This window comes from Vipera ursinii (assembly GCF_947247035.1).
Source record: "Vipera ursinii genome assembly, chromosome: 5".
Lineage (NCBI taxonomy): Eukaryota > Metazoa > Chordata > Lepidosauria > Squamata > Viperidae > Vipera > Vipera ursinii.
In genome coordinates, this window is record NC_139518.1 from 62329239 (window position 1) to 62348284 (window position 19046).

At 36.6% G+C, this 19046-nt stretch overlaps 1 protein-coding gene across 1 annotated transcript in view; it reads right to left on the bottom strand.

Moving 5' to 3' along the window:
* ADAM12 (ADAM metallopeptidase domain 12) overlaps window positions 1–19046 on the bottom strand; it is a 306835-nt gene that overhangs the window by 37071 nt on the left and 250718 nt on the right. The window contains exons 13-16 of the mRNA XM_083364104.1: window positions 14779–14868; window positions 13993–14188; window positions 2108–2216; window positions 1805–2003 (exon numbers count right to left, since the gene is read on the bottom strand). Of these exons, the coding sequence (XP_083220230.1) occupies window positions 1805–2003; window positions 2108–2216; window positions 13993–14188; window positions 14779–14868 (594 nt within the window). The remainder of the gene's footprint in view (window positions 1–1804; window positions 2004–2107; window positions 2217–13992; window positions 14189–14778; window positions 14869–19046) is intronic.

Genomic DNA, 19046 nt, shown 5'->3' on the forward strand with positions numbered 1-19046 from the left:
AAAGCTTCCTCAAGCACTAAAGCAGAAAGATGTAAGTCAGGAGCTCTCAATCCCCACTTGTAGATTCCATCCCAAGAGGTTATATCTATCTATTACAGACACTAGAGGGAAGAGTGGAGCTGCCTGGTTACTTAGGGTAAGTAGATGTTTGCGTTTTAGATAACTGTCAACTTCGAACAGTTTTATAGGTTTGGGTGAAGTTTGAGAAACAGAATGTGAATGTTGCCTCTTCTTTTTCTTCCCCCATGACAAAAAATGGTAAAAATACAGATCTCCCCAAAAATAGTAAACATACAGTTCTCCAACAGAACAAGAATGAAAATAAATAAAAATAAAGTAGAATGGAATAGAATGAAAAAAAGCAAAAGTTAAAGTTAAAATTTAAAAATTTAAAAATTGGCTTTACTGTAGAGGCAATTCTTAACAAGAAATGCTATGTCAAAGCCATCTTTATGGTCTTCTCCACGTATATACATAATTATAAGCAAACTCACAGAAAGGTAGTTAATGGATAAAGTTATAGTCAGGCAGTAGCAATTGATTCCCGAATTAAGAATAAAAAGCCATATTTTCACCTGATCTGCAAAAATAATGTTGACTTCAACCTTCCAAGCAGTGTGCAAAAATATTAGAAGAGTCCAGATTATCCTAACATGTTATCTGAGATAGGACAATGACTTGAACTGCTCTTGACAACACAGATTTGATATCAATGTTTAACTTGTTTAGAATAACAAGTCTGGGGATTTTCAGTTCCATACATTCAAACTACTTCATCTCATGTTCAGAAAAATGTCAGGCAGAGGGAAGAACATCAACAAAAATACATTTCAGTCCTGTTTGATTTTCAGATAATACCAGTATTGCTGACTATTTAAAGGTATATAAGACAAGGAAGATGAGATTCTTAAAGATCAGGAATAGGTAACAATTTCTGTAGCCAGCAAGTGTATTAAATGAAAAATCTCATCACAAAAAATAATGTTAATTTGTTGCTGGGTTTTTAATGTTGTTATTCCGTGAAGAGGGAACAAAGATGGTGTTTGAGCTGTTTGTCTCACTGATTGTCTGCCCTGTTATATAGAAATCCTAAAGGGATGAATTTGGGAGACATTTACTTTAGAATTCATCCAAACATGTTTTATGAAATAAATTGGTAGGGAAGGATAGTTTATCCAAGTGCATGGTGACAGATACATAACAGATTATAACTGTATGTGCTCAACATTTACTATTCCACACAAATTATTCATATAAGTGCCAATGTGTCCATGCTTGAATTAAGCTCTGTCATCAACTTTAGCTGATTCTGCTGGATATAGGAAGTATTGGAAATCATATTAGCACTACTTTGATATTAACTCAAACCACAAGAAAGTTCACCTAAATCCCATAAAATATAAACACTTTGCATATTACTACATTGCAAGAGTAACTCATTGTATGGACCAAACATTTGCTCATTCTCCTCTTTTTTCCTAATATATAATTTATCAGAAACTGGAGCAACATAAAAAAATAAATTTTTTGGGGTACTATATGCTCTTGTTTAAAAAAATTTATGTACCAATTTACCGCTACTCCTTCTGGCTAAACAGTAAACTGATTCCATGTATCATCAATAAACCCTTAAGTATCGTTAACACCAGAAGAGCTATTTGCATAATCCTTTAGGTTAGGTTTGCCAGGCTATTAGTTCAAAGTACAGAAAGTAAGATGAAAAACAAGGACTAGATGCAATACATATACATTTGAAAGACCTTAGATATCAAAGGCATTGAGGGACAGGATTTCTAAGCCTTACTTTTTCATCTTCACATTTTGTTCCAGCCAAGACAAGACCAGGATCAGGCATGTCATCCCCCAAGTAAACATGTGTTCCTCGGCACAGAATTTTGCCTCCTCCTTGTAGAGGGATGTTTGTTTCTATTGAGACAGCATTGGTACCAATTACAGGTCGACTTGCTCCCCCTTGACACTGAATTTTTCCACACTTTGAATCTCTGAAAAGAGAGGGATAATGTGGATCGTTGAACTATCATCAGCATCTCTATTAGCACTGCTTCACTTTTTTTGTGTGTGTTTTGGACAGACGCACAGTATGTACCTGGGTTCACATTTCGCAAAAGTACTTTTAGAATCCTTGCCACAGTTTCCATATGGATCTCCTGCAGAATTGACTCTCTGAAAACATATCTCAGGAGCAGGTTTAGCACCTAAAACAGAGGCGAAAATATGTAATCCTTATGAAAATTGTAAGAAAGTAGAATCTTGGTAGGAAAGAGTGAAGAAAGAAAGTTAGAAGAGGGAAATTCTTGGATTATACCAGGGATAGGCAACCTTGGTTCTTTTCTGACTCGTGGACTTCAACTTCCAGAATTCCTGAGCCAGCTATGCTGGCTCAGGAATTCTGGGAGTTGAAGTCCACGAGTCAGAAAAGAGCCAAGGTTGCCTACCCCTGGATTATACCTTTAAAACTCCCCGCCTCTTCGTTCCAAAAGGCAAACAGGCATCTTTACCTACCTCTGTGAAATCATGAGATTATTAGCAGTGTTGGTGGCAGTTCCTTGGAGGTAAAATAAAATTAAAGAATACACTGTAATTGGAATAGCCATTCAGCCAGATAAAACTTATTATTTAATATAACTGCTTACATTTTGGAATTATAATTATATTCATATTCTTAAGGGTGTGTGTGTGTGTGTGTGTGTGTGTGTGTCTGTCTATCCAAATGGCTGCAGCAAGAAATATTTTGTTCCAGCGTTTAGATTAGATGGTGATGGAATTTAAATTTCATACTCAACCATCAAGCCATGGTTTGATTAAACACGGCTTATTAAATGGATTACGATTTGCTGGGATCATACAACACATTATACCCAAACCATCAAACCATGTTATTCCTTAATGTGATACCATCTGAGCTGCATTAAGAGATCACAATAAGGTTAGTGACATAACCTTATGCCTGGCTCTGACATAAAATTAATAATGTATTTGTGCTTTTTCTAGTAACAGGGAAAACTCGGTGTGGCAAAAGCATAAAATTAGCAAATAGAAAATTCTGTTTGTCACAATATAACCAAAATATTGGATGTGTATAGCTACGTATTTTTTGGTTTACCAGCAGCCGTCTATTATGCTGAGACAATCTGGTAGTCTTGCATTTAATTCTGTGCCTTCATCATTCCTATTCAGGCTGTTTATTTCTAACTAAATAGAAATCAATTTGTTTCCTCTATATTTTTTTCTGTTCAGATAAGCTAAGCAAAACTAAACAGAAGGTAAGCAGGCTGGATTTCCAATGATCAGATTTTAAAACATTTAAACAGTAAGAATAGTTAGCTAAATAAAAATCACAGAAAAAATAAAACAATTTTAATTGTTTTTAGCCTGTTTGAAGTGCTTTCTTGATTGCTGAATGAAAAATAAATGCATTTGAGTAGATTATGCAGCAGTTGTACTTTTTCTGATGAGGCATGCTGAGGAGGAATAAAATGTGTGAATATATTTCTGGCCAATTCTTTTCATTCAGGCTTGAAAACTGTACCTACTGGAACACTGAGTCATATAACTGCAATCTTTCTTTTTCTCTCTGTCTCACATTCTCGGCAATGGTTAAAAGAAGCCCATTAAATCTGTCTACTTCAGTATTCTGTTCCAAAAAAACATATATCTAAATGTTTTTTGATGTCACAGAGCATGAAAGAATCATCTTGTGGTTTATCTCAACAGCTGAAACCTACAAATATATGGTATCTTTATAGGATAGAAAGAATAATGGTGGTGGGAAAGTCTCTTATCTTGTACAGATGTATCTGATTTATTTATGTGAACATTAATATCTTGTCTTTCTAGTGGTTATGCAACAAATGGCTTCCATATACAAGTATAAATTTATTACTGAGACAAGAAATTGAGAGGATTTAACTCTCAATGAGGAGAAAGAAAAGAAGCAAGCTTTTGTTTTAGCTAAAGTTGGAAATTTTAGTTGACCAGTTATAAAAAGATCTAGTAATTTACCCCAGATATAGAAGCTAACAACCACTTTGAGGTCAACTCCCCTCCTGGTTCCTACTTGGTCACAGGCATGTTGCTCTTTGAGCAATTAATGTGAAAATAGTTCTCCACTGCCTTTTCCTGGTTTGCTGTTTGACTTCTCAGCCTAGTCTATAACTGTCAACTTCCCCTTGTTCTCCAGTCCAAAACTTTCCACAATCGGGATGAAGAATCAGTTATAAAATAAAGGTCTAATTTTTAATATTCCATTTTCTGAGACTCCTGAGAGGACAGAACCTGGACTTTATACGTATTTCCATCTCTAGGTTTTCAGAATACTGCCCCATGTTTCTTGCTGGTATTTTCTTCAAAATAATGTACCCAAATCAGGATTTGGGAAGCATTCAAGAAGGTCAAGTGACTTTTAGAATATTCAGATCCCTAGAGGATTATCACTCAAGCCCCAAGAATTGCCCTCAATTGGGACCCCAGAAGCATATATTTACATTCTCTGTCATGATGCCAGACCGATTCCTCCTGAAATCTAGGTGGCTCCCATCTGGAAGCTATTCCAGAGGGATTTGAAGACCTGATTCTTCTCTCATGCTTTGAGCTAGAGTGCTAGGAGCCCATTGCTGGGTGTATATGTTTGTTGTTTATAAAATCTGTATTTTGCTACTATTAGATGCATTTTGTTTAAAAATATGTTTGTTTTGTTTTGTTTTGTTTTATGCTATGAGCCACTGAGTGCCAATTGGAGCAAAGTGGTATTGAGGTCAAATAAAACAAATCAATAAATTATATTCCTGTGTTGCTTAATTCTTTCACTGTCAATCTCAATAGAGGTTTATAATAGCTGAAAGGCCTTCTTCCCATTCTTCAACCACTTGGCATTAGCATATTTTAGGGTATTACTTTTATAGAAAATACGTCTGGTAAAGGAAAACAGGAAGATTCTTTGCGTTTGGAGTAAAGATTGGTCTTTCTCCTGGACAATCTCTATTGATATATCTCTATCTCATCTGATATCTGTTCCCTAGCTTCTTGGCTAGCCAGGAGTCACCAGTGCTTGCCCAGGCCTCCAACTAATAGGCATTTAGCAAGTAAGAATATGCAAAAAATTGTTTTGACTTGGTAGTCATTGCTAGTGCACTGGTGAAAAAAACCCCTGGTTTTGTGTATGTGTAAACACACACACACACACACACACACACACACACACACACACACTGGTACTCCCCTTACAACAGTTCATTTAGGCACTGAAAAAAGTGTCTTACGACCATTTTTCAAACTTACGACCACTCCGGCATCCCCATGGTCAGGTGATCAAAATTCAGATGCTTGGCAACTGACTCATATTTATGACGGTTGCAGTGTCCCAGGTCATGTGATTACTTCTTGTGACCTTCTGACAAACCAAGCCAGATTCATTTAAGAACCATGTTACTAACTTAACAAATGCAGCGATTCACTTAAAACTGTGGCCCTTAACAAATTTCTATTAGACGATAATTTTGGGCTCAGTTATCATCTACACACACACACACACACATACACACACAGACATATACAGATACAAATATATACATATATAAATGTAAAATATGTGACCATTTGTTGTGTATCACCCAGAGTCACCTTCAGTGAGATAGGTGGCTATATAAATTTGATCAATCAATCATTTGGTATCTAGTAACATTTATAACGTCATTCTTTTTTGTATGGGCCTTCTAAAACTGCCTAAATTAAGTTTATAAGCTTTCATGGGAAAGAGTCTTACCGATGTAAAAGATTTTTGGGATGGGATGGGATATCAAAATAATAAATACAAACAAATAATAGGTTTCTTTTTACAGAAGAGAGAACTTGGCTTGTAAACAAGTCTTCCCACCATCTCTTTCAAATGGCTTTGAGGTTTCAGTAACACAATAATTTGTTACTAGCTTTGTGTCCCTGCAACCCATATGCCAAATCTCTTTATAATGCCACAATGTTATTATTGTTCTTGATTCATATAAAAGTAAAAAGAATTGATGATCCCTGTACAGCCTTTCCCAGCTTGGCAACATCCAGATGTGAATGAACTATAATTCTCAGTAGCCAGAATGCCATTTCTGATTAACATATTGGAGAGTGTCAAGTTAGGGAAAGCTGAAACAGTAGTTTAAAATAAAAGCACAAACTAAGAAACCTTCAGAAAGATACTTGAGGAAACGAGCTGTGATGTGTTTCTTGAGGAATCCCATTTATCACAATTCTACCAGATAAACTGAAGCAGAAAGCCTTGTCTCTCTCTATTTTGCTACTTAAAGAGGCAAAGTGAAAATGATTTGTGAAAGATTTCTAGCAGATTTTAAACTTGCTAAAACAGAATGAATGCTTATCTTACTTCCTATAAGCCATCAGAACTTGACACTCCAATTGTTAAGATTTGTCACACTTTTTAACTGAAATCTCCTACCACCCATTCTAAGTTGGTATAGAATAACAATTTTCACAGTGGTTCACACACCGCTCTAAATTTACTTAATTATGGTTGGATAATTAAATAGACTACAATGACAAATCACTTTGAATCCTATAATACACAGTCAAATTAAACCATATTGTACTCCATATACGTATGAACCTTTGTTCTCACTCATACTTGTTCTCATATTAAATGCAACAGACCATTTGTCCTCACTTCCATTTTACACCAGAACACAAAGATGTTATGGATCAGTATGAATTAAGAAATGTAGTGTCCTGAAACATTATTTAGTTAATATAGTTTTAGAATTCTTGCTATTTTTGCTCTTTGCCACTGTATCTTACCAGTACTTCATGTGGATCTACTAATGTGTGCATATCTATGTATACATATATATTTGTGCATGTGTATTTATATAGTCTGAGTGAATAAATAGCACCAATTTTTGTTGTTTGACATTTCTTTCATGAACATATCCAGAAAAGCTTCAGTTTTGACTTATCTATCCATACAACTTTCCTCCAGACGTCTGGGCTATCCAGGCCCTTTTGAGCAACTTTGGTATAAACATCAGGGAGCCACGACTTTTACTTTGCTACTTTCCATTAATCATATTTTTATCTACTGCTTTGCTATGGTGCTAATAATACCTGGGAGCCAGATAAAGTGATCTGATAAGAAGCTTCAAATAATACCCTTTAAAACTGTCTCTGCCTCCTTAGTACCTGAAGAGACTCTGTACCCTACTCCAAGGACCTATGCAAGGGTCCTTTTTGTAGAATTCAGCTCGGCCTTCAGTACCATCATTCCAGATATTCTTCTCACTAAACTGACTAAGCTACCATGTTTTCCCCAAAATAAGTCCGAGTCTTATATTAATTTTTGCTCCAAAAGATGCATTAGGGCTTATTTTCCAGTTAGGTCTTATTTTCAGGGAAATACGGTACTAAATGTGTCCATCTGGCTGATGATCTTAACTGGGGTTTATTTTGGGGGTGGGGCTTATATTACAAGTGTCCTGAAAAATCATGGTAGGGCTTATTTTCCGGTTGGGTCTTATTTTCAGGGAAACATAGTAGCTGTGCGTGACCACACTTGTAAGTGGATCATAAGTTTGCTAATAGATAGGAAGCAGCAGGTGAAGCTAGGCAAAATCATATCAGAAACCTGTACTATTAGCATTACACCCCCCCAGGGCTGTGTGCTCTCTCTATTACTCTTTTCTCTATATACCAACGGCTTCATCTCAAAGGATCCCTCTGTTAAAGTATTGAAGTTTCCAAATGATACAACAGTGATTGGTCTCATTTGAGATGAAGATGAATCTGCATACAGATGGGAAGTTGTACAACTGGCCCTGTGGTGCAGCCAGAACAATCTTGAACTGAATACACTCAAAACTGTAGAGAGACTAGATTTTAGGAGAAGCCCTCATATTCTACCATCTCTTACAATACTAGACCACACAGTATCAACAGTAGAGACCTTCAAGTTTCTAAGTTCTATAATATCTCAGGACTTAAAACAGATACCTAACATCAAAAACGTCAACAAAAAAGCACAACAAAGAATGTTCTGCATCAACTCTGAAAGCTCAGACTACTCAAGGAGCTGCTGATACAGTTTTACAAAGGAATTATTGAGTCTGTCATTTACACGTCTATAACTTTCTGTTTGGCACAGCAACCAAACAAGACAACACAGACACAGTTAGGACTGCAGAAAAAATAATTGCAACCAGCCTGCCTTCCACTGAGGACCTGTACAATGCATGAGCCAGAAAGAGGGCTGTGAAAATATCTACAGACCCCTCACATCCTGGACATAAACTGTTTCAATTTCTTCCCTCAAGATGATGCTATAGGGCCTTGCACACCAAAACAGCCAGACACATAGTTTTTCCGCCAAGCTATCACTGTTAAACAACTAATTCCCACAACAGTCTATGCCAAACCAGTCTATGTCAAACCACCTAGTAGGGCTGTATTACTTATCCTTCTCATCTGTCCTATTACCTATTTCCTTAGATTTTTATGACTATAACTTGTATCTCATGATTTATGATGGTTGTATTTTATGATTAAAGGTAAAGGTAAAGGTTCCCCCGCACATGCGTGCTAGTCATTTCCAACTCTAGGGGCCGGTGCTCATCTCCGTTTCAAAGCCAAAGAGCCAGCGCTTGTCTGAGGACGTCTCCGTGGTCATGTGGCTGGCATGACTAGATGCCAAAGGCGCACAGAACGCTGTTACCTTCCCACCATAGTGGTCCCTATTTTTCTACTTCCATTTTTACGTGCTTTCGAACTGCTAGGTTGGCAGAAGCTGGGACGAGTAACAGGCACTTACTCTGCTATGCGGCACTCGGGATTCGACCCACCAAACTGCCGACCATCTGATCGACAAGCTCAGCGTCCTAACCCACTGAGCCACCGTGTCCCTTATTTTATGATTATAATCAGTGCTTTTTTTGTAAAAGAAAAAGGTGCCGGAACTCACACATGTCATACAACCTGCCTTGCCTACCCTACAAGGTTCCATCCAAAAAAGGTGCCAGAACTCCGTTCTGAGCGTTCTATGAGAAAAAAAGCCCTGATTATCATTATGATTATCACTTGTTGCTTGTATGTACACTGTGAGTTTATGCACTGGTGACAAATTCCTTGTGTGTGTCCAATCACATTTGGCCAATAAAGAATTCTATTCTATTCTAAACTAAAAGAGATGAGAAGGGAAGACTCGTATACAGTACATGACTGATGAAGTAATTATACAGCCAAGTATCCCTTAATTTGGATGACTACATAGGAGAACTTAGAAGGGAACTGTATACCACCCAAGAAATTATGATGGGACCCATGTTTTGAAGATACCCATAAAAGCCTTAAGATATGTCTTAGAGCTGAGGACAAAATCATTAAGGCCACCATGTAAGTCTTGAATAATCTTACTCTCATATCTCTGCTTGCCAGAGGACATCCAGAAAGTAATAGCAACAGAATGAAAACTGGGAGATCAGCAAGAAAACTTGCCAATATTTCTTGGTGTAATGTCTAAAGGAGTAATTCTTCCATCCTAAGTGGTCCTCATGGGAAGACCCAGTATGGACTTTTTTATTTACCCTACCAATAATTTCCTCTAGCTCCCTTAACAATTGAAGCCAGTGAACCAATTTATAAGAAAGGGGAAAAATTGTATCTCTGATTTTTTTTGTCTAATATATTAAACATAGTTTGTAAACTCTGTACTTGACATTTTGATTGGAAATCAATTGATGGACTGGATCAGTTTAAGGTATTGGCTGAGAAACTAGCTGGGTTCAACTGGGGCAATCAACCATCAATTACTATATAGCACTGTATCAACTACTGTAACAGAAAGGTATTCTAACCACTATCACTATAAGTTTCATGGATTTAAAGACAGCATTTAATTCAGAACCTCTTCCAATGCCCAGCTTTTGTTTCAATGAACTCAGATAATTCACAAATATTTTATTGCGCTGGCTATTCTTTGGGATCTGGCACTCAATTTCCTTATTATCAATTTTTTTTACAAGCCTGATGAATGAACTACTCTTTTTTTTTAAAATTTGCTGACCAGTTCTTGGTTATCTTCAAAAGGGCATAGAGCTAATGTGCTCTTTGGAAGCCTTTGCTTAATACAAGTATATTTACCCATATGCATTCTGCACATTCCAGAATCATCTGCTCAGTTTAAGCTCAGTCTGAGGGTTTTTTTAAACTCTTTTTACCCTCCATTATCATCTTGATCTTTTGTAACTGAAACTAATTACTTTTCATGAAAAGGGGAGTCAAGGCTTATGAGATTTATATTAGCCAGAGCTAGCCTAAATTGTCGCCATTATTTAAAGGCATACTCAATTATTGAATCTAGCCATCTTTTTAATTAAACTGATTGCCCTACAGAGGTTGGTTACTTTTTCATACTTGCAACTGCATGTTAGATAACCAAAGGAAAAGCATTCGGCTGTGGCAGATGCTGCTGAGAGTCATGGTGAAGGGACTTTCTTCTCCTGGCTTGCCACACACTATGTGTCTTCAGGGTCTGCTCCAGCCAGAGCACAGTAGTTGTCACCAGTTTGGCCAGTGTGCAGCCAATGCCCAGTTAAGCCATCTCCGCACTAGCTAGGTTACATGCTCCCTTCTGTATGAAGCAGGAACTGAGAAGCTTGGTAGGCTGGGGCTGCTGCTGTTGCTATTCCTTTCCCCATCCCAATTGCTCTCTGCTTTGCCTGGAGAATGAGAAATAGGGGAGAATGGGGAATTATTAGAGAATCCCAAGTGCCACGTAACAGAGTGAGCGCCTGTTACTCGTCCCAGCTTCTGCCAACCTAGCAGTTCGAAAGCACGTAAAAATGCAAGTAGAAAAATAGGGACCACTATGGTGGGAAGGTAACAGCGTTCCGTGCGCCTTTGGCGTCTAGTCATGCTGGTCACATGACCACGGATACATCCTCGGACAAGCACTGGCTCTTCGGCTTTGAAACGGAGATGAGCATCGGCCCCTAGATTCAGAAACGACTAGCACGCATGTGCGGGGGAACCTTTACCTTTACCTTTTATAAACATAACACTCTCAATATAAAACCATATATTCTATTTTAATAAAAACAGTAAAGGTAGGATAAAAATAAATAAATACATAAATAAATAGGCATGTATATATAGAGGATCCATTTGACATGGCACATTTAGTTCTTCAACAGCTTTTGTCACTAAAAATTCTTGAATAGTTATGGGTTACAGTGACAGGTTCTCTTATTTTTTTATTTTTTTAATTTTAATTCCATTTATATCCCGCCCTTCTCCGAAGACTCAGGGCGGCTTACAAGCTTAGCAGTAGATAACTAGATAACTGATTAAAAGGTGGAAAAGGGAGGATAGGAATAAATGGGCATCTAGATACTAGTTGTAGGAAGACTCTTGTGATGATAGATATGTTTGTTTTCCTGTTTCAGAACAATTGGGCTTAAAATCCAAAGGACTGTTCTTTAGGCATGGCAGAACACATGCCTTCTGGAATTTCATAAAAGCTTCCCTATTCTTTATAAAAGTACTATAGGGTACTTTGGGTGTTAATTTCAAAAAAGGCAAAAAACCGAAACAAAAACCCAGAATATATAGGCAGAGATATATAGCCAAATGAATGGTTAAAGAATCCTGTGTGTGTTTGTAGGATTTTGTGTGTGTTTGTCTTATATTTTATCCTGACAACTGATTCTCATAGTAAACAACATACATTTCTATCTGTGACTGTCATATCACAATATTGATGATAGTATTTAGTCATCATCATAACTATTCCCATTAAAACAAGTACAGGACCCTCATTCGATTTCATGAATTTAAAGTAAGGATTCATTTCTCTGCAGGCTTAGAAAGTCCCCGTTTGTTAAAGGTTGAGGCTTCTTTTCTCTCGGAAAAATCAATATTTCTCTCACTTAGATATCTGCATATCTAAGCACCTCCTGGAAATGCCAATAAAAGGAGTAGATAATATCCAAATGCATTCTACTCTACATAACCATCAATCATATTACTATAAATAGGTCACAGTTATGGCAATGCAACTTTATAGAAATGAAGGGTTAAAAAGTTTCATTTTAATTTAAAGGCAGAGATTGCAGAAGAAAAAGAATAGGACTTTTCTTATGTAACACAGATTTGTCCTGAATTCAGTTTGTGAAATATTTCTTTAACATGAGATTCTTTATAGCATATAAAACATTCTTTCTACTATAATGTTTTATTGAAATAAATTACAATGTTAATGTTATTGTTTTTTTTAAAAAATATAGATATAATGTTATGGTATACAACAATATGAAACATTTTTAAATCATGAGAACAACTGTAAATCTTAGTAGAAATTTTTGAGCATAATGGAAAATTTGAAATTACTGTATATCTTCAATTGGATGCAAAAAGATTTTTCAGATAACTTCTTAACAATCTGCTGCACGGAAACTTTATTCACAAGTTAATTTTTCTACTTTCTCTACTTGCCCTTTGACTCCAAATTTCTGCAGCACCCTCATTTGAGCCTCACCTGTTCCCTAATAAAAATACAATACAATAAAGCTACAGTTATTCTGCGCGTCATCACCATCATCATTAGCAACACCAGCAACTGGTAAAAAATGCATTTTAGTGAATACTATAGGAATTGAAGTTAAATTATACAGTGAAATTGACTGAAAAGAACAAACTACTTAGTTCTTGAAGTCTTTCTTCTGACCTTCTCTCAGAAGGATTCTTGAAATCCAAGTAACCTTATACTATTTAAATTAAATTTCTTACTTCATCACCTAATTGCCTTTTTAGGACCTCGCTACTCGCAGTCATTATTTTGCATTCTAATTTCCCCATTTGGCAGTATTCTGTTGTCAAAAGCACTGACTGCAGAAAAAAGTGACATACTGTAGCAAATGACTGAAATGTTGGAAAAGGGATGGTGCAGAACTACAACAGCAAAAAGATTGGAGTGGATGGATATGCAGTTTTCTAATGCACTTCCTCTGTTCTTGATTTAGATTACTTTATCAGTGAAAGCCAGATAATGGTTGAGGTTGGTTCCCAGTCTGATGAAAATACATTTGGTGGCACCATTTCATCCTAATTCACCTTCAGCTATGATTTATGTTTTCAGAGTTAATGCTGTGCACTTACAGAGTGGCTGTCATCCCAGAAATCTCTAAGTGCCTAAGCTAACATAATAGTAATTACTTCTAAGAGGAAGTAGGAAAGTATTTGCATTTTACAGCTAAGTAACTTTCAGCAAAGCAAGTCAACCTTTATTCAGGAAAGGATGCAGCTGTTCTCAGGTGATACAAATAAGGACAATGATGGTAGCTGGGAATCTCCATGTAATGTTTAACTAACTGCACAGGTCTGAAGTGAAACCTATGGCTATGACCCAGCCAAAAAAACAAAACAAAACAAAAACCCCTGGCTCATTTTGGCAGAACACATGCTGACATATACAGAGCTATAACTGATACTTCTGGAAGACTGAGACGACTTCTGAAAGATCACTTTTAGCCTTCTCCAGGCTAGAGCCTGTCATTCAATATGTTGGAACCACAGCTCCATGCTGGTTGGAAGCTTATGTACCCAAAACATCTGGGAGCAAGAGATAGTCAGAGAATGGTGTGGTAACAATCATTTAAGCTTAATAGGTTAATAGAGCTTCTATGTACACTAAGGCAAGAAGGTTAATTGAATTAGAAAATGCCATTCTTTGCATATTTTAATAGTATTCTTCAGTCATACCCTTTACCAACTTACTTGCATCAACAGGGATGCATCGCTGACTATCAGCTTGAGGAAAGGATTGGCATGTGGTTTTGAAATGCAGCAGGAAAGATTTGTTCTGAGGTCATGAATTCTGAGAGGTAAGAAATCATTACATGCCTCCTCCAAAGGCCAGTGCTAATTTGTTTGTGTGAATAAATATCTAGAGGGAAAAAAAATTAAAGTTCAAGTATTCAAGCTCACCTGGTCCCCAGAGGGTGATGCACTGCTGTTCATGAGTCTGGCACATCCCGTTATAGCAGTACCCGTCTACCCCATAGCAAGAGTGCCCATCATGCAAGTAAACGTTGGCTGGGCAATGAGGATTGCTTCCAGTACAGAATTCAGGAAGATCACAGGAATTACTGGTACCCCTGCATAAAATCCCTGCTGGCCTCAGCTTTATTTGGGGGAAAAAAAGGGGTTCAGTTTCAAAGAATAAAATGTATTATATTGTGGCTTTATGCTATGGCTAAAGTTGTCTTTCTCTCTTCCTAAGATTCTGTACCAGGCATCTATTAAACACAGCATGAGAGGTGGAAGAGTGCTTTATATGCCTCTCATTGATATACTGCAGAATTGTTTATGGCTTACTTTCAAAGGCCTGCCTTCATTCCTCATTAAAATGCAAGTACAGGGCTTTGATGTTCTGCATCAGACAGAAATACACACCTTAAACCTGAAAGAACTCTGCCCTGGTAGGCATACACATATAGGGCTCCATCTATTAATACTAGCAGCAAAGGATATGAAAAAATACACACTGTGTTATAGGAGAAGATATGCTGGCCTCTTTCTTTAAAAAATAGTCTTCCCCCAAATTTTCATCATTACAAGACAGGAACACAAAGAATTCTATTGAAAACACACCTATGCCCCAGCCTTAAATATCTGAACCAACACAAACACCCCAGCCTTGAATAACTGTACCATCAAAAACATTACTATGAATTCCTGCCCATCCCAAATGAAAAATGATCAAACATTCACCTTGCAATCTTCACAGCAAAGTCCGTGTGCACACATTGCTCCTGGCCTTAAAGTGCAGGTTGTAGCATTACAGCATTGGTTCGTACATTCCTAAATGGGGGAAAAAAACCCAATCATAGTATAGTGTTGCATCTCACAATGAAGTTTGTAACAAATACAGTCTCAGTGTGCAGGATGACTTGATACTAAGGACAGAATTAAATAAAATTCAGGCTAAGTACTGGATTAATTTGCCAAGTCCATAGATTTCAGGATTGTCCTTGCCTCATCTTACTTTTTCTTTTCTTAAATGTGCTATTGGTGATATCCTACCAAGAGATCCTATTCCTAAGAGTCAACATGGCATAGTAGCTAGGATGGTACAGAAGAGACCAAGGTGTAAGTCCATCTTTAGCCATGGTTAACTTTGTGCTAACTTTGGACTTTCTCTCTCAGCTCTAGACCTCACAATGGATCAAGTGCTACATACATGCCCTTGAGTTTCTATATGACAGTCAATTCTTCATCCAGCAATAAAAAACATTCCTAACGTATCTTTATTTTAGTTTTTAAGAAATAATAGCATGAACAAACATTGGAAATGCTTGATGGTGTTGGTGGTATCCCATTATGGCGGGAATTTCACTGCATCACTAATTTTATGAACCAGCACATGTTATTGAGACTATCCAAGCAGTTCCCACTATTTCTGCAACAATAACTCTTGTTTGGCAAGGGGTCACAATCATATAAAGGGCAAAGAACCAATAAAAACCAATAAACGGAGAAGTTATTTCTATACCAATCCCACTATATTATGAACAGATTGCAATACTAGCAATACTTGCAATACTATTCTTTCATAAGAGCCATTTAAAAGTACGAACCAAAGCAATATTTCTGCCAGCCTTCCCTATAAAGCCATTAATAACTAAAGTTTATAAGGCTGAGATTATTCAAGCTAATAAAAACTCTTGTTCTTTGTTTACTGACAACTGATCTACTAACTTTATTTCCTGTAATTCTTTTAATATTTTTTAAAAAATATTATGGAGGTATTTTTTTTTTAAAAAAGGAGTTAAGGATATTATATTAATTTATACTTTCTTTGAACTAGTTCTGTGCCTATTTGGATCACTTCAAGTGTATATATGTATGTATGTATGTATGTATGTATGTATTGTATCCCACTTCATATTAAAAATTAAACTTCAAGTAATTTAAGCTACGAGTAGTATCTCCCTAAGTTTTTTTCTCTCACTGAGAACCAGATCTTCTATTCTAGAACTTTATCACTATTTTTGCTCTCCCTGAATTGCTTTCACTTTATTTTGTATTGATCAGAACTGGCATAGTTCTCTAGACTGAGCAGAGTCATATTATTGGTTCAAGTGTCTTGGAAATGATACAGTTGATAATGCAATTTGAAAGGACATTAACCTTTCTTGCATGGTAACATATTGTTAGCTTAGTAATCTGTTCTAACCTTTGTTTTCACCTTAGAAATACTACTTACTTCGATAAGATCTTCTCATTTTCATTTTGTTGTACGTGTATAATATAATGCCATCTGTTGAAATGGGTTGTAGAGTTTTCTATAATAAATAGTAGCTATTCATTTCCAAAGCTTTTACAATCCAAAATAATCTTTCCCATGTACTGCCCTTCCTATTTCTTCTTTATTTATTTGGTATGGTTTTTCACTTTCACTTTCCACTTTCACAGTTCAAGTAACTCAAAAGTCACAGGGAATGGTAATTGGTTTAGTTAGATTAAGGATTGTAGAATCACCTTTTCCCCTTCCATTGAGATTTCAAAAAAAAGTATAGCAAATTCCTTCTGTTCTGCCCAGTTTCTGCAGTAGGTAATATAATCTGAAACAGCTTCTATAATTCCATGAAAAACTACAATTTGGGTGGCATCTGGGATTCAAAATTATCACATATAAATGTCTATGAAGGGGGAGGGTATAAGTACACACTCTCTTCTGAATCCCAGATGCCACCCAAATTGAGATGTGGAGACAGCTATAATATGCCATTTACTTTTAGTTTTCTTATCACGAGGACATTTGTTTATAAATCTCATTCATGACATCACTATAAGTGCCATCTATCCCATTGGAAGGCTGAAGAAGGTAGCCAAACAATCTCTTTGCTAACAGTCAGGTGGTTAGCCCCCAGTGATGTACAGGTTGGGTTCAACACACTGAATTGTTGTGTTCAAAAATTGTTGTGTTCAAAAATCACATTTTACCCAAACAAATCATATTACGCTTCAAAATAATGGTTTCGATAACAGAACATAGTATGTAATGATTAATTTTTGTTGTTGTTAGTTGCAAAGTCGTGCCCGACCCATCGCGACCCTATGGACACTGTTCCTCCAGGCCTTCCTGTCCTCTACCATCTTCTGGAGTCCATCTAAGCTCACGCCTACTGCTTCAGTGACTCCACCCAGCCACCTCATTCTCTGTCGTCCCCTTCTTCTATTGCCCTCAATCTTTCCCAGCATTAGGCTCTTCTCCATTGAGTCCTTCCTTCTCATTAGGTGGCCAAAGTATTTGAGTTTTAGCTTCAGGATCTGGCCTTCTAAAGAGCAGTCAGGGTTGATCTCCTCTAGGACTGACCGGTTTGATCGCCTTGCAGTCCAAGGAACTCGCAGGAGTCTTCTCCAGCACCATAGTTCAAAGGCTTCAATTCTTTGATTAATTTTTACAACACACCAAACAGAAATTACCCAAATCCATTTTAGTCGAATCTAATCCGTGGTGTGGTGTGGCTATGCAAGGCTTTGTATCAAAAAGGGGGAAAAGTGCTTTGGTATTTGAAGGGTTCTCATGGAGCATCAAGTTAGCAAAAGGTTAGTGAAGGGCATTTTAAACTATAAATGTTTGCCAATTAATAAATTAATCAAGAGTTAATTAAAAAGAAACATAAATGATGGGTGTGGATAAAGTAATTGACTTGAGAATGAATATACCACTGATATGATATTACTTCAAAAGAATAGTTATGTTCACCTGAAGATCTGGCCTCAGCTGTACATTCTGTCTACTGTAGATATATAGTTTTAAATCTTAGGTCTGAATCTAATAAAAGATTGGTTGCAAATATAATCTGTGCTATTGGCTAACAAATACATTAACGATCCAGGGAGCACAATTTAATTGTGGTACTTCTGCCTACACATAAGATCATAAATATTTTGTTGCTGTAGTTTGAACCAATAGGAACTCTCAGAAAAAAATGGATTTGTTTCCAAGGTTGAAGTCGGAAGGAAGTGAGTTAGATTGATGATCCCTGAACATCAGGTCCCTGAGGACCTCACCAAAATAGCTATAGATAAAACTACTACTCAACTTTTAATTCCATCTGACTGAACAAATAAGAAATCTCTCATACTGAAATCATAACATAAAATAGCAACTAGGTCAGAAGGAGGAACACAAGTTATTACTTTTATTATATTTTGCAGACCTTAAGGAAAAAAAAGAAGATACGGCTAACTGATCCTGTTGCAGATGCTTAAAAGAATAGGGACAGAAAATTTTCAGAGTTGGTTTGTGAAAAGTCTTTTACCTGGAATGAAGAACAAATATGCTCAACATTTTCAGTCGATAGATATAGGTAAAGATTGATTATTCCAGTAGCTTTTTCAGATGGCATGTTGTTCAAATCAACACACTTGAATAAATTATGCAACTAAAGAGATAGAACTGATGCTCATAAACAGTGCTGAAAAATTGAATATTTGCTATCACTTTTAAAACTTGAAATCAAGAGGTTAACATTGACTATTTAATGGCAACAAGTAAATTTCTCTCTCTCTCTCTCTCTCTCTCTCTCTCTCTCTCTCTCTCATAAGGATATGGTGCAAAGCTCTCTGCCTGGTCATATAGCAAGATTTTTTTTCTGCAATATTGGTACCAAAAAGAGGAGTAATATCTATTGAGCATACTGTAGGCAAAACTGCCTTAAAAAAACCCAACGAAAGCAGCAACATAAATTTTAATCTGAAATCCATATCTGCATGAACTATTGTGCACTATTTATGAAAGGAAACTGAAGAAACTTAACATCATTCAGATTTAATGCACTTTTTAATCTATGAGCAATAATTCCTTATTTAACATATACTGTAGGAACTCACAGAATTGCATCTAGGTTGTATCCAATATAACATTAGTGGAAAAAATATATGGGAGAAGCTATGTTTCATTAGTGATGATCCCACCACTGATGCTTGTCCAAGCATAAGCAGAAAGATGAATACACCAAAAAAAATCT